General features: G+C 34.8%; 1 protein-coding gene across 2 annotated transcripts in view; it reads right to left on the bottom strand.

Moving 5' to 3' along the window:
• Window positions 1-17,500, bottom strand: part of LOC106872616 (protocadherin-19) — a 49,259-nt gene that overhangs the window by 3,229 nt on the left and 28,530 nt on the right. Inside the window, exons 2-3 of one of the 2 annotated variants that reach the window (XM_089362134.1) lie at window positions 2,682-5,089; window positions 350-677 (exon numbers count right to left, since the gene is read on the bottom strand). In XM_089362134.1, coding sequence (XP_089218260.1) covers window positions 672-677; window positions 2,682-5,063 — 2,388 coding nt within the window. In that variant the 5' untranslated portion in view covers window positions 5,064-5,089 and the 3' untranslated portion in view covers window positions 350-671. Of the gene's footprint in view, window positions 1-349; window positions 678-2,681; window positions 5,090-17,500 lie in introns of those variants that run through there. The other variant, XM_089362133.1, reaches the window with a different exon arrangement.

The following is a 17,500-nucleotide window of genomic DNA, read 5'->3' on the forward strand; positions in this document are numbered from 1 at the left end:
TTCTGTGTTTGACAAACATTGTCTGATCCTTACACATGTCTTACATGTTGAGTAACTTTTATTTAACAAATTGAATTTCGCATTGCTACATGTATTTTTTAGGCATTAAACATTGATAAACGCAATGTCTGATGAAACTTTTCTTGTATAAAATAAAAAAAAAGAAGAAAAATATGATGAATATCTGTCAGACAGTTTAGTTTATGACCAGTGACTAAAAAGTGACTGTCTTCAATGATGATATGTTGTTTTAGTAAGTGTTTCAGGTGAGTCACAGAAGGAAAGGTCAGGGGTTCAATCACACCATACACATGTACTTTGTTTCTTTTTTTTTATATATTTATAAATCTTTGTTTTTATAATTTAAAATGAGGGAGAGAACAGATGGCAGGTGGAGGGAACACACAAAGAAACACAGACAAGTTGCAGATTCCAGAAGGAGGAAGATTATGAGGAGGATGGATTGGGCTGTTGTTGTTGATATTCAGAGTTCCATGAATGAAATGTTGTGTAGAAAGAAGAAAGCAGACAATAATCCTAAGTGATTCTGGATGTTAGTGTTAAGGGTGGCACCACACTGAGGCACAGCTGCTGCTGCTCTTTGAGTCTCTGCTCTGCTGAAGTCGGAGATCTGCAGCCAGGGGGCAGGGAACCTCTCTCATACAACCAATCTACCTCTACAACAAAAATAAAAAAAAAAATTCTCTCAAAGTAAAATGAAGCTAATTATTATTATTATTATTATTATTATTATCATCATCATCATTATTTTCTGCTGGATGTCAAAAAGATGTAATTAACAGATCAATTAGTCACATAAGGTCGACAAGGGTTTCACCAAGATGCAGTCATTAAACTAATGTTGTTACTAGTGGCAGAACTGGTAGAGCAGTTGACAAGGTATTTGATGGTGCTCAGTTATCTCCCTTAAGTTCTGAGTTCAAATCCTAACAAAGCAGATTCTGTTTCCCATCTCTTATCCTTTTTTTTTTCTTATTCTATTTAGCTATTCTATATTGTTAAACACATTGATTTGTCATATTTTTTGGTTTCTTTTGAAAGTTTTCATAGCATATTGGATGGGAAGATGTTGCGAGCTACTAACTCACCCCTCCCCAATTTCTTGATAGAAAGGGCATTATGAGTTATCTCCCCATGGCCTTACTGTAGGCTATAACGGGTTCTGAGAGAGAAAGATGTCATCGTCATCATCATCATCATTGCCATCATCATCGTCATCATCATCGTCAGCATCATTGCCGTCGCTACTATTTAACGGTGGCATTGTGTGACAGAATCAGGGACAAAGTCTAAATGTATTTTTATATTTATTTCTGGTCTGTTATTTCCTGAGTTCAAATCCTGCCAAATCCAGCTGTGCCCTTTATTGTTCAAGGCTTGATGAATATATACCAGTCACATACTTAAGTCCATCGACCCCCAACCCTAACCCTTGATATTTTTGGCCATGGGTTATAAGGTTCTAAATTATTGGTTGTAGCTTTTGCTATATCTAGCTTCAGTTCTCAACCTTCTGGGTTCAAACCAGACCAGGAGCAACTTTAACTTTCATCCAACAACCACACTACAACACACTTGTAGTAGTAGCAGCAGCAGCAGCAATGGCAGCAGCTATAGTAGTAGTAGTAGTAGTAGTAGTAGTAGAAGCAGTAGCAGCAGTCATATATATTATACACGCACACACACACACACACACACACACATATATATACACATACATACATACATACATACATACATATAGATAGATAGATAGATAGATAGATTGATAGTTTTAGATATAGATATATATACATGTACATAAACATACATACACATACACAGGCACCCACATACATGTATATATAAAGATGCAAGTGAAGGTTCATACTATTAATATGAAACACGATGAGATGGTGGGAGGAGTGTTAGTGTGGTGGTAGCAAACAGGAAAGGGAAGAGTGAATCAAAGAACACACACACATATGGATGTGTGTGTGTGTATATATGGATAAATATATATGGATAAATATGTATGTATATCTGTATATATATATATATATATATATATATATATATATATATATATATATATATATATATATAAAAACTCTCATATCTCTTAAAATTTTAAATCTTTGAATCCCTTAACTCTGATGAGAGAAGTATAGATAACTACTATGCTTGGAGTTAGCTCACCCATATCAAAAGCTTCTTAATTAGTTGAAATTTACCTCTTAGGTGATGAAAGAAAACATATATCCTAGTGGTGAGTGTCAGCAAAGGGGAGATAAAACAAAATCTTTGTTAGCAAACAATGGAGACAACTATGAGCATGTTTCAATCTTTTTTGACCTCATCAGCAAAATAAACAGCTTGATATAACTTTGCTTTATTTTTACTCCAGTTTAGGGGGAAATTTGAATCCATTGAGAATAGTTTGCATTCATCATTCAATAAACTGTTCCTTAACTTATTAATTTAAATTAATGTCGTTAGCAACTTGATTTATTTCCCTCAACTCATTTTAGTTTTGCTAATTATGTTGGTTAATAATAATTGTACGAAGGAAATGAAATGTGATTCAAGCAACAAATTTAAGATTGCTGTGAAGTGAGAGGTTGACAACATAGACATGCATCGTTACCCATCAAAACCCATCAATAATCATCATAATTTACCTTTGTTAATTTCGGTAAAGTTGTTACCATTGTTGATGTTTTCCATTCATTTTGTGATTCTTCTTCTGGATAAAACTGATTTTTAGACTTCATAGATTGTGTGTTTCTATTTAACATCTCCTCTGGGTTCCCTGCAAGGACGATAGGGTTACTGGTTTGGTAAATTAATTGTTTCATTTCCGTCCTTGATTGGTATGGCTGATTCTCTGCGGCAGTATTGTTTCTTTGATTATTGCACCTGATTGCAGTCACTGTGATGAAAATAACGATGGCTATGGACAGTAGCACCGCTACAACGACTATGATGATCACCAGCTTCACGTCTATCATGTCTTCAGATTGGACTTGAACAGCTGAGAAAGCCGTGAAGGTTTCATTACTGACAGTCAGTGTTAATGCCACAACAGTGGTTGCTGACAGGACTGGGGTCCCACTGTCCTTCACTATAAACTGCAGGTCATATGACCCAGCATCATTTTGGTAAACTGTTCGAGAGAAAGACAGAACCCCTGTGTAGAAATTGACAGAAAACAAATGTTTGTCGTTACCTGCGATGATTTCGTACCTGAGAAATGCATTCTCACGACTGTCTCTGTCGGATGCCCGCAGGACTGTGATGTCATTCTTACTCTGGGGATAATAATGAATGTCTAAACTAAAGGGACTAACACTGGGGAAAGTGAAGTAAGGGGCATTATCATTTTCGTCCATCACTTCCACAATAATGTTTGCTGTGTTATTTAGGGAGTTCACCCCATTGTCTTTGACAAAAACCTTAAATCTGTATACATCTTGTTGCTCCCTGTCTAGTGACTGGGTTGTCAATATGAAACCATTTTTTGTTATAAACAAGGGCAAATTACCTTCATCTTTTAATGAATATGTCAACTCTCCCCCAGGCCCCAAATCAGGGTCTGTAGCATCAATGAAGCCAATAGGGAAATTTGGGGGTTTGTTTTCATAGGTGAGGAATTTGTATGTGACTTTAGTAAACTGAGGCTGTACATCGTTGACATCAATGACTTGGATGGAGAAATTTCTTTTAGATTTCAATGGAGGAGTTCCTTGATCTTCACAGCTAATGGTGATATGGTAATAATCTTTTATTTCTCTATCGACTGACCGTTTTAATGTTATTTTGAATTCTTTAGAACCTAAACTCAACAGTTTGAATACTTCATGTTTGAGGTCACATGTCACTTCACCATTTTGCCCCAAGTCATCATCAGTGACCATCACATAAGCAATAAAACTTCCCACTTCAATGTCTTCAGGAATTGCAGTGGAATTTTCTGATATTGCAGACACAAAGTCTACACTAATCATGGGACTATTGTTCTGTTGGTTGATTACATTGACAAGAACCAGAGCTGTGGAGCTGAGTGAAGGTTTACCTCCATCAATAGCTTCCACAAATAATTTGTACGTTTGTTTTTGACCTGGAACAAAGGTTTCTTTTAATAAAATTTCACCAGAATCTGGTTTTAAATAGAAATTTTTTTTGTCTTCATTTAATGTTTTAGGACTGAAATGGTAAAAAACTTTACCATTTTCTCCAATGTCAGAATCTGTAGCAGTCAATGTAATAATGGGTTTGTTTTTGTTGTGGCTACTTTTTATGGAGACATTAAAGGTATTCCGGTGGAAAATTGGTAAGTTGTCATTGACATCAATGACTGAAATTTGGACATTTAAAATTCCAACTTTGGGTGGAGATCCTCCATCTTTAGCAATAATCTGAAGAGTATAATTCCCTTTAACTTCTCTGTCTAATTCTTCATCCAAAAGAAGATTAATCTTTGATCTGCCATCAACTCGTTTGGTGACTGACAATGAAAATGGTTCATCTGGGTTCTTTCGAAGTTCATATTTTATCAAAGAATTTAAGACACCAATGTCTTTGTCAATGACATTTGGTATTGGTTTCACTGTTTTGGTTCTGTCTGATTCAAGGAAATGAAGGTCGACTTCTTTGACAGGAAACTCAGGCTGGTGGTCATTGATGTCTTCTATTATGACTTTAATCTTTAAGATCTTCATAAATGTCTTTTTCTGATGAACAGCAACTTTAATGATTCTAGAACATTCCTTGTTATAAATACACAAAACTTCAGCATCCAATGTCTGAGCTGTCAACAATCTCCCGTGTTTAGTGATATTAAACAGTTGGGAAGTTCCGGACACTTTCCGTTGGAGTTGACTGAAGGAGATCCTTTCATGTTCATCAATTAGAAAACCATTTAGTAGAGGGGAGTCAGCAGCAATGTCCCCTATAAAGGTCCCAGGACTTCTTTCTTCCTCTATATGGTAAGTGAGGTCCACAGTGAAGCCTTCAGGAAGAAACAACAGAAGCAACAGTCCGACCAGTGTACTGAGGTTCATGGTTATTAAAATGGTGGAGTTTCTGCCTGAAAATAGAGAAGGAAGAATCATTTGTAAAATTCATATAAATAATGGCAGAATCAGGGGTCGGTTGATAAATATATAAATCATCATCATCATCATCATCATCGTTTAACGTCCGCTTTCCATGCTAGCATGGGTTGGACGATTTGACTGAGGACTGGTGAAACCGGATGGCAACACCAGGCTCCAATCTCATTTGGCAGAGTTTCTACAGCTGGATGCCCTTCCTAACGCCAACCACTCAGAGAGTGTAGTGGGTGCTTTTACGTGTCACCCGCACGAAAACGGCCACGCTCGAAATGGTGTCTTTTATGTGCCACCCGCACAAGCCAGTCCAGGGGCACTGGCAACGATCTCGCTCGAAAATCCTACAGGAGCCAGTCAGGCGGTACTGGCAACGGCCACGCTCAAAATGGTGCATCTCATGTGCCACCCGCACAAGAACCAGTCCAGGGGCACTGGCAACAAATAATAATAATAATAATATGTGGTATTTTCCAGGGTGACTCTCTGTCACCACTCCTCTTTTGTCTAGCCTTAATACTTCTCTCAAAATTGCTCAATGGTGTGCAATACGACTATAAAATGTTTAATAAAAATATAAATTATCTCATTTACATGGATGATCTTTGCAAAAGATGATCAACAACTACAGGGCTTACTAGCGATTGTTAAACAATTCAGTGATGACATCAGGATGCAATTTGGCCTCGATAAATGTGCAAAAACTACCTTCAAAGGAAAAAATGACAGAAACATCCAACGTTAATCTTGACCAGCAGAATGTCATAAAGGAGTTAGAACCAGTGGAGAGCTACAAATACCTAGGGGTATTTGAAGGTGATGGAATCAAACATTTAATGTTGAGGGAAAGGATCAGAAGAGAATGATATCGCAGGGTAAGGGCAATACTCAAGACAGAACTGAATGCAAGAAACAGGATTGAAGTGATCAATACTTTAGCCAGACTAGTCGTGACTTACAGTTTCAATATCGTTAACTGGTCAATTACTGAAATATGTAATCTTGACAGAAAAATTATGAAAATTGTTGACAATTAGGCTATATCATAAATATGAATATGGCAGGATGGCTATACGATATAGTTAATATAATTATGCTATATGATGAATATGATTTAGATATGTGATAAATATTATTATGCTATGATAAATATAATCATGATAACTATATATCCATTTAATTAATAAGTATAAATAGAAATATGATAAATATTATTGAGATATATGATGACTGTTAGGATAAAAACTTAGAATATATGATACATATAATTTAGGTGTATGATAAATATAATTATAATATATGATAAATATAATTATGATACTGACTAAAGAATGAAATTTCCACTCAATGGACAGATGTGTTATAAAAAGATTGGTGATTGTAAGGGAGATAACTGCGGTGAGACTGGAGTTTATATATCTGTGTGTGTGTGTGTGTGTGTGTGTGTGTGTGTGTGTGTGTGTATGGCTGTGTAGGTGCAGGTTTGCGTGTGTGGTAAGAAATATGCTTCCCAACCGCAGGGTTACAGGTGGCACCACAGACAAATGTCTTCTACAATAGCTTCAGGCCAACCAAACACTTGTGAGTGGATTTGGTAGATGAAAACTCAAAGAAGCCTGTAGTATATATATATATATATATATATATATATATATATCATCATCATCACCGTTTAATGTCTATTTGCCATGCTTGTATGGGTTGGTGTGTGTGTGTGTTTGTACATGTTTGTCCTCCAACCTTGCTTGACAACCAGTATTGGTGTGTTTATGTCCCTGTAACCTAGCAGTTTGGCAAACTGATAGAATGAGTAACAGTCTTAAAGCAAAAAAATGTACTGGTGTCTGTTCATCTGAGTGAAATTCCTCAAGGCAGTACCCCAGCATGGCTACAGTCCAATGACTGAAACAGGTAAAAGACAAAAAGATTTAAAAAATGTATGTGTGTGTGTATGTATATATATATATATATATATATATATATAGATATATATATATATATATATATATATATGCATGTTTATAAAGATTACAAAAACTACAACACAATGACGATTTAAGAATAAATACAAAGTTGTGTGTGTGTGTATGTGCCTATGTATGTGTGTGTGTTTGTGTCTAAATGTATGTATGTATTCATGCATGAATGTATGTATTTGTGTGTATGCATATATATATAAATGTGTATATATATATACATGTATGCATGTATATATGTATGTGTATGTACATTTGCATGTGTGCATGTATGTGTATAATTGTATATGCATACATACACGAGTGTGCCTATATATTTATGTATTATATGTGTGTGTGCATATGTTCATGAGCTTGTGTGTTTGTGTGTCTGTAACACAGACAGCCAAACAAAGTCACCGACATCGACGCAGCTGCAGGAAACACACACACACACACATGCAGGCACACGCACACACACACACACGCACACACACATACCATCACTACTCTCAGTTGTTACCAAATCTCCTCTGCCCACCACTAAGTTATCTCCCATTCACCACACACAATCTTTCTGCCATCTTCTTATGATGTATGGCTGACCTCTACACCTCTAGCATATAATATCACCTCTCTCTCTCTCTCCCTCTCCTCTCCCTCTCTCTCTCTACCTCTCTCTCTCTCTCTCTCTCTCTCCCTCCCTCTCTTCTTCTCAGTGTCTCACTCTCCAATTTCCTCTCTAAATCTTTCTTTCCCAATCTCTCTCTCCACATCCAACCTGTCAGATTGTACACTATTCAGGTACATTATCTATCTATCTATCTATCTCTTTCTCCCTCTCTCCTCACTCACTCATTCTCCCCCCCCCCTCTCTCTCTATATATATATATATATACACACACACAGACATATATATATATATATATATGTGCTTGTATGTGTATGTGTGTCTGTATGTATACATTTATGTTTACAAACATGCTTCATGGACAATTGGAGAGTAAATGTTTATGGCAAAGTTGAGTATGCTTTCTGCTATTGCTTGGAGTATCAAGTATGTTACTGATAACATCACACAATATAAGATATGGTATGTCCATCCTGACCCTAGCCCTCTCCTCTTTCTTCCTTTTAGCATTCACTTTTTATTTTGTCATGAGTAAGACAGAATTTGTTGAAATTGGATGCTCTTCCTGTCACAAACATTCATTTGTTTCCAAGAAAGGCAACATTTCCCCAAACCCTTTGAACATTAACAAAACAATGACTAAAGGACTTCAAACAAATGACACGGTAATTTTAGTGTAGATGAGCAAATGCATACATATAGGACGGTTATTGGTACTTAGCCATCTGCACATTCATTGGGTGTACATACAGTTTGGTAAGAAAAATGGATATATTGCTACATACATGATGGCACAGGGGGTATATATCCACAGATTGGAGCTTGATACAATTGCAATCAAATTAATGGGTTATTGCCTGTCTGGCAGTTTATATCTAATTTCCCCTAAAATATGATGAGGACATGATGAGGAAATCTCACTTTTAGTCTTTTTACAGTCCCTGAAGATTTATAAGTTTTCCAAGTGAGCATATGGGACATCCTTTTGATCCATTAATATAAGGCCTGGTCTTAGAACGAATCTTGGAGTTGATGTTGTCCTTAAGCTTCATTCTAGCAGCTTATGAAACTTTGAGTTGCATGGAGCTGAATCAAAATGTTATTAAGTTTTATAAATAAATCCTCCTGAATGTGCTGAGTGTCAATTTCTTGCATTTCCCCAATAACACACACACATGTAGTCAGGTTACCTTTTATGTAATATATATATATATATATATATATATATATATATATATATAATAACAATAACTATTGTTTGTACATAACATAATGCAGAATCCCTTTCTATATATGCATACATGCTTTCATATCTATTTATAAATATATTAGTACACACACACACACAGATATGTATGTGTACATATATATATACACATACATATATATATATACACATACATATATATACATATGTACATACATACATATATATATGTATGTACATATAGTAATCAGTTATATATTGTTATATGTTACATTTTACATCTTGCATTATATGTATGTATATATGTGTGTGTGTTTGTGTGTGTGTGTGTGTGTGTGTGTGTGTGTGTGTGTGTGTGTGTGTGTGTGTGTGTATATGCAATATAAACTTTTCCTATTTCTACAACATATTTTTTTTATTAAACTTTAAATCGTTGTAACTAATGTTGTTTGCTCACAGTCTTCTTTTTAGCTTCCTGCTTCTTGCAGGCACAACATCACCTTCAGCTCTGCCGGAGTTTCGTTGTGACAACCAAAAATGGTTTGGAGAAGAAAACAGTTTTAAAATATTCATATATTCACCAAACAACTTCAACAATGAACTTGTAAAAGTGCAGTTGTCTGGAGAAATTGTTTTGTCAAACTGAAAACAAAGTAAAAACAAAACAGAGAAATACAGGAATAACTTGAAGGATACATAAATATATATATATATACACACACACATATAGATAGGTATGTATGAATCTGTATATATGTATGTGTGTATATATATGCATATGTGTGTATGTGTGTATATATATGCATATGTGTGTATGTGTGTGTGTGCATGTCTATGTGTGTGTATGTATGGTATGTATATGAACTTGATGCTAAATGATGATGATGATGGCGATGATATACATATATATATATATATATATACATACGTACCTACATACATAGATACATATATATATATGTATATATATATATATATATATATATATATATATATATAGACACAAACACTTAAATATATACATATATATATCATCCAGATCGTTGTATTGTGATTGATGATGAAAATATGGAAAAACTTTGTGAAATTTCTGGAGTTTCTTTTTTTTTTTTTTTTTTTTCCTTGTTTTAGTTTCTTTTTCAATTGAAACACAAAAATAAACGAAATATTTTGATATATTTGTGAGAATGAGAAATTATGTAAAACTCTAAAATATTGTCCAACAGTCTTGACAGGTAAACACTTCAACTTCCTCCACACCTTTCTCTCTTGATAATTTCCTCTAGTTTTCCTGTCTTCTACCGATTCACAGCTTTCTCAACATCCATCCCCAAACTCTCACAAAACTTTCACATTTTTCCAGCAATGTCTGCAAAATATGTTTTCCACTAGCAGATATGGCAACATCCCTCATATTCTTTTCCTGTCTTCCCCTTGGCTGATTTGCATAGAATGGCACCAGCCTGAAGCCTTCATGCCTCTGGCTAACGTGAACGGATTCTACGTTTCATACAAACTTCTTTTCTATTTGAAAAATGTTGAGAGAAAATTTATTTGTTTTCATATGCGAACTGATTGCTGCATCTGTGCACATAGGTGTTGTGGCAATTGTGTATACGTGCGTGTGTGTGTGTGTGTGTGTGCGTGCGTGTGTGCGTGCATGTGTGTATGTATGTATATATATATACACACACACACACACATATATATATAGAAACGTACACACACACACACTCACATGCACAAGCATATGCATACATATCTACATACTTAAATACACACATACATGTGTGTGTGTGTATATATGTATTTCTATATACACACAAATATATATATATAGAATAAGGGATGAATAGAGTTTATTGTATTACATTTATTCCATGGTTTACAATTGTTTCATCAACATATGTATATATGTATATAGATGTATATACATATCTATAAATACATACATATGTACACATATATATTTATATATATATATAGACATATATATATATATATATATATATATATGCATGCACACACACAAATATATATACATGTGTATACATATATATATATATATATATATATATATATATATATATATATATGATGAGCTTCTTTCAGTTTCTGTCTGCCAAATCACTTCTGCAGCTTTTGTTGACTTGGGCTATAATAAGAGACTTGGTCAAGGTGCCATGCACTGGGATTGAACCAGCCACAACACAGCTGGAAGGCAAACATCATAACTACACAACCGCGTCCTGTCTGCATGTGACCATTCAGTTTATTGTTATTGTTTTATTCTGTATGGTTGAACTTAGAGTAAGTTCACCAGTTCAAATCTGGGCATGACCAAAGTTTGGAGGGGGAGGGATTAAAGTGATGAGGTAGAGTGTGTCTGGAGGAAACAGAAGAGGAAGAGGGGGAGAGACGGCTGATGGAGAGTTTGTTGTAGTCAACATGAAAAAGGCAATGTGGAACACAAATCATGGTTGTTTAACTTGATATTGATGTTAGGACATGTCAGGGTGATGTTACACAGCATGGAAGTAATCATGCATGTATGGTGTGTGTATATGTGTGCATGTGTATATGTGTGCACATGTTTCACTTTGGTTGTCAGTGATGTGGAGTACACAATAGTACAGTTAGTGGTGCATGTTCGTATCAGCCATTTGTACAATATATATATATCTGTATGTATGTATATATATCTGTATGTATGTTTATATATATATATATATATATATATATATATATATATATATATATATACACACACACATATTTGTTCTTATACACCCACATACACACATACAAACACATGCGTATGTATGTAAAGAGAGTGATATATACACATGCATAAGCATGAAAGTGCATGTGTACGTGTATATATATATTATGTGTGTACATGTATGCATATAGATTTGCCAGACATTATATACACATTAGAATGCATATATCTAATACCCACACACGAAATAAACACACAAACACACAGAGAGGCTCTCACCATCACAAATGCACACACAGTCATACACACCACAAAGAGCTGTAAGTCGTGAAGTATGGTTTCAACTATGACATATCATAATATTTCAATGTCATATCTTTACAGTAGACTGGAGAGGGAGTTGAGGGCGGAAGGGGGAGGTTGTGTTGTGGAGAGTGGGGTAATGTTGCTATGTAGTGGAGGAGTAGTGAGAGGAGGTATTAGTATATGATTTGTATTGATATATTAGTAGCCCAGTTCAGTTATATATATATATATATATATATATATATATATATATGTGATTGGGTGTATATAAATATGTATGTATATATATCTGTTTAAGAGTATGTATGCTTATGCATATGTACCTCTCTCTCTTTATGGACATATGTGTGTGTTTGTGTGTGTGTGTATTTAATGTAGTGCTTTGCATTGTGTACCAAACTGTAATTTATATCGTATGGAGTTTAAATGTGTATGTGTGTATACATATATAAACATATAAGTATGCATAGATACATACATACAACTCATACATATATGCATACATACATTACACACACACAAACACACACATATTTACCCATACATTAATCATGTACACATGTCTATACACATTTATACAACACACACATAATGTATGTATGTATGTACAGTAAACATGTTTAGGGTTACAAAGAAAGAGTACTCACTACATGTAGTAGAGTATGTCTGGAAACTGCTAATCTTTCTCTCTATTGTTTATTTGGCTATGTTGTCATGCTGGAAGAGAATGACACAATGCACTGCCAATCCAGGAATTGAACCTGTTAAATTATGATTGTTAGCTGAACACTAACTGATAGACCATACACACACACACACACATATATATGTATATGAATATATATATATGTGTGTGTATGTATACGCATGTATAAATATCTCTACACCAATACCGTCTGGCTTGAACCCTTTCCTTACCATATTTCTATTGAGACAAACGGCATTTATTTCAATTTATTTTGAATATTTTGAAGGAATTTAATAAGAAAATCTTGGACATTATTATGTTGGTGTTTGGAACATAAATTTTCATGAAATTTTGGTGGAAAATCTTAATGTAGATTATTTTAAAATATGAAGTTTTCATCATAGGGCTTCAAGTGGTTTCATGATGGACAGAATCAAGAGAGTTAAAAATTGGTTGGCAATGAAACAGAGATGAATATAATAACAATTTAACATCCAGAGTCAGAAAACATTTAATGGTTCATTGAAGTCAGCTCTGCCTATTTTTATAAACATTAAACTCCTTCAGTAAGAGTAAGACTATATTTATGACCAGTAATAACATATTTACTACCAGTAATGCTATATTTATGACCAGTATTAATATATTTATTTCTTATTGTTCAATAATATTGACTGACTGCAGAAAATAAAATGTATTTAGCTTTTGAAGTGAATTTCATATAATTTTGTTCCAACTTGCTTATTTTCACTGGTATTCACCTGGGGTGGATTAAGCCAGACCCGAGCAACGAATTCACCACGTCCCACACGAATGCTGACCCACATCTGATGGTCAGCAGCAGTTGAGGCTGTAATGGATACCCACTCCTTGTTCCACTGCTGAAGACATTTGACATGGGGGCCTGATTGTGACTCCATGTCCACCTTTACCATTGCCAGTCGTGTCTTTAGTTGTGCCAACAACCTGGGAAAGGAGTGAAGGAATTCCCTTGGAGACTGACGAAAAGTATGGCCAAGCCAGCTTCGATGTCTTGTAAGAAGAGTTTGTTGCAGCAGAGTTATCATATTCTACTGTTCGAAATGAAGTCCAATTCTGTTCCAAGAAGGTTTGTCTATATAACAGGTGTATATTTTTAGATGAAATTACATGGAATTTTCTTCTTTTTAATGAGTGTATGTTTCTCTCAATAATTAAAAAGAACTTATCAATGTTTTAACTTTTTCTGAAAATGAAAGTTCTGACAGCAAAATAATTAAGTAAAATAGATTAATTTCCTTAGTGTTAGTGTGTGTGTGTGTGTGTATGTATGTGTGCGTGTGTGTGTATGAGTATATGTCTAGAGAGACTGAAGAAAACACGAGAGGAAGAGGTGAAGGCAGACCTCCTCAGATTGCTGAGCCTCAAACATGATGTTAAAAAGACCAGACCAACCCATACAAGCATGGAAAAGCAGACATTAAAGGATGATGATGATGATGTGTTTAAATACACACACACACACACATTCATGTTGTGTGTGTGTATATATATATATATATTTATATATATAGGGTGTCCATCAGGTGTGGGTATGTGGAGTAAATAAAATCATAACATAAACAATTAAATATGAGAAATAATAATTTCTTAAAGTATGTGTTAATCACCATGTACCCAGACTTGGTGGACACCCTGTATGTATATATATATATATATATATATATATGCATATTTATATATATATATATACATACATACATTTATATATATATATATATATATATATATGCATATAGAAATATATATGTATATATATATATATATATATATATATATATATGCATATTTATATATATATATACATACATACATTTATATATATATATATATATATATATATATATATATATGCATATAGAAATATATATGTATATATATATATATATATATATATATATGCATATTTATATATATATATACATACATACATTTATATATATATATATATTTATATATATATATATATATATATATATATATATATATATATATATATATATGTATGTATGTATGTATGTGTGCATGTATATATATATATGTGTGTGTGTGTGTGTGTGTGTGTCTATAAATACTCTCACACATACACACACATTTAACTGCTGTTCTTGCTCATTAGACTCCTCCTATCCCCACCGACTGCACCACCATATCAGTCCCTTACACCACCGACACCATCACCACCTGCTTCTACTAACCCCTAGAGTAAGGACCAGCCCTAGATACTGCTGTTAATGCACCTAAGGGGCCTCTGTGATATTTACTTTTACATATATTACATATTGTTATAACAAGGACCCCGCTGCTCCCTTTTAACCCCCCACACACACCCCATCCTGATCAGTTGTGTTGTCACTGGATAAGTAAACAGCAACAGTAACAACAACACGAACAACAATGTGAGTAACAGCAGCAGCAGTTACAGGCAAAACATCCAAAACAACAAAAGGTAATCAAAATAAGAACAAGAGCAGACGACAGAAAGAGACTGTGATGAAGAAGAAGAAGAAGAAGAAGAGGAAGGAGGAGAAGAAGAAAAAGAAGAAGAAGAGGAAGGAGGAGGAGGAGAAGAAGAAGAAGAAGAAGAAGAAGAAGAAGGAGGAGGAGAAGAAGAAGAAAAAGAAGAAGAAGAAGAGGAAGGAGGAGGAGAAGAAGAAGAAGAAGAAGAAGAAGAGGAAGGAGGAGAAGAAGAGGAAGGAGGAGAAGAAGAAGAGGAAGATGAAGAGAACAAATATGGTGGTGGTGGTGGTGGTGGTGGTGGTGGTAGGGACGACAGTAATGGATGTAACTGGGGGGGGGGGCGTGAGAGAGAGAGAGAAAGGAGAGAGAGAAGGAAAAAGGGTGGTGGGTGGAGAGGCTAGATGGAAATGTAAAATGATCATAACAGTCATTATAGAACAAAGGAGGAGGAGGAAAGTGATGGAGGGAGGGAGGGAGGGAGGGAATGGCAGCTTTTCAATATTTCATGTCTTTATTATTAGTTTTGTGAAGAAGATAATTATTGTTACAAATAATTTCACAATTTTACTACACATACACACACACACACATATATGTATATATATATGCGTATTTTTGTGTATATGTGTGAATGTATATATATCCATACGTGTGTGTGTATATGTATATGTATATATGTATATATATATGTATGTATATATGTATTTATATATATATAAGCAAATATATATGAATAAATATATGTGTGTGTGTGTGTGTGTGTGTACATTACTGCACATAACCTTTCCACCATTACAATACACACCACCCTCACCCCAACCAATGGCACTCTCATATCAGACCCTTACCCCCACCCCCACAGCATCTACTAATCCCTAGGTACATTAAACAGTCGTATCTAGGCTGGTCCCAAGGGTAAGGACCAGCCATAGATACGGCTGTTAATGTACTTAAGGGGCCTCAGTGATATTTATTTTTACATATATTACGTTATAATAAACAGCATCTGCTCTCCTACACCACCATCACCCTAAATATACACATATGTGCATATACACACACACACACATATACATACATATATAAAATATAATAATATAAAATATGTATATTTTTGTGTGTATATATGTTTGTATATGTATGTGTGTATACATGAGTGTGTATACATGAAATATGTGTCCACATATAGAGACAGAGAAATTCCAGTTGGATGATTGCATTAATTGAGAATTAAATAAGATCTTTAAGTTAACAACAGAATCAAATATATTTGGTTAAATTATTGTCTACAACATGGCCAGATGTTTCAACTCCATTATGTATGTGTGTGTATAAATATGAGAGTTTAGTTTAGTTGAGTTTAGTTTCAGCTAAATTCATCTATACGTATGTGTGTGTGTGTATGAGGATCATGCTGTAAGGTAGTGTACTAAAGAGAAGTGAGACATCATTGGAGTGAAGTGGGCCAGGAATAATTATGAACATTCTCATCTTTATTGATCAGAAAGGAAGATGAAAGTGGTGTTTATGAGAGGTTGTTGAATGTTTCCACCATCGGCAACTCCCTTTACGTTACTCTCCCATCCATCACACACTCTCTTCTATTCCCTGCTACCTGGGTACTGATGCGTGGATTGGACCAATTCATACTGAAACCCACCCATCATCCTCTGTCACTCTTTTCCAACATAACGTCTATGAAATGCTGATGGTATCAGATTTGTTTTTACCCAATGATCCTCACACTACGACCCATCTTTCTTGCTCTCCTCCTTCATTTTACCCTCACCTATCACACACAATCCCTCTCTCTTCCTCACTAACATCACTTCCCACATCATTACTCTGCTTTCCCTACCACCCATCACACCCCTCGTGCTGGTTCTCTATCCAATGTCCTTCTCAAGCATCCTCATGTAGCTGCCTGTCACATTCTCTTCTATCACTTCCTTCTCCACCACTCTCTCACTACTCTCATTCTATTATCCACGTCAAAATCAATTAATTAGTTGGTTAGATATATAATCAACTAACAATAAAGAAGTGGAATTGGACCAGTGCATGTGTTATTATTGGCCTAATGACCCTCTCAAGACACACTAAAATGGTGTTGGTCATATAACTTCCCACATAAACAACCAGATTATTGATATTTTATTATAGTATATAATGACCATCCACACATCAATGAATATAGATTGTCTGGGTATCCCTCTTGAGTTTGAACCTGCTTCTCTTCTGTCTTTTTATGATAGAGGTTTTGTAGAGTAGCTGGGGATAAGAGAGGAATAGGGACCAGGTCTGTAGTGGTGGAGAAAGTGTGGTATAAAAGGTAGTTGGAGATAACAGGTAAGTTTCAGGTGAGAAATGATTAAGACATA

Source organism: Octopus bimaculoides, chromosome 14 (assembly GCF_046866305.1).
Source record: "Octopus bimaculoides isolate indiv1 chromosome 14, ASM4686630v1, whole genome shotgun sequence".
In the NCBI taxonomy this organism is placed as follows: Eukaryota; Metazoa; Mollusca; class Cephalopoda; order Octopoda; family Octopodidae; genus Octopus; species Octopus bimaculoides.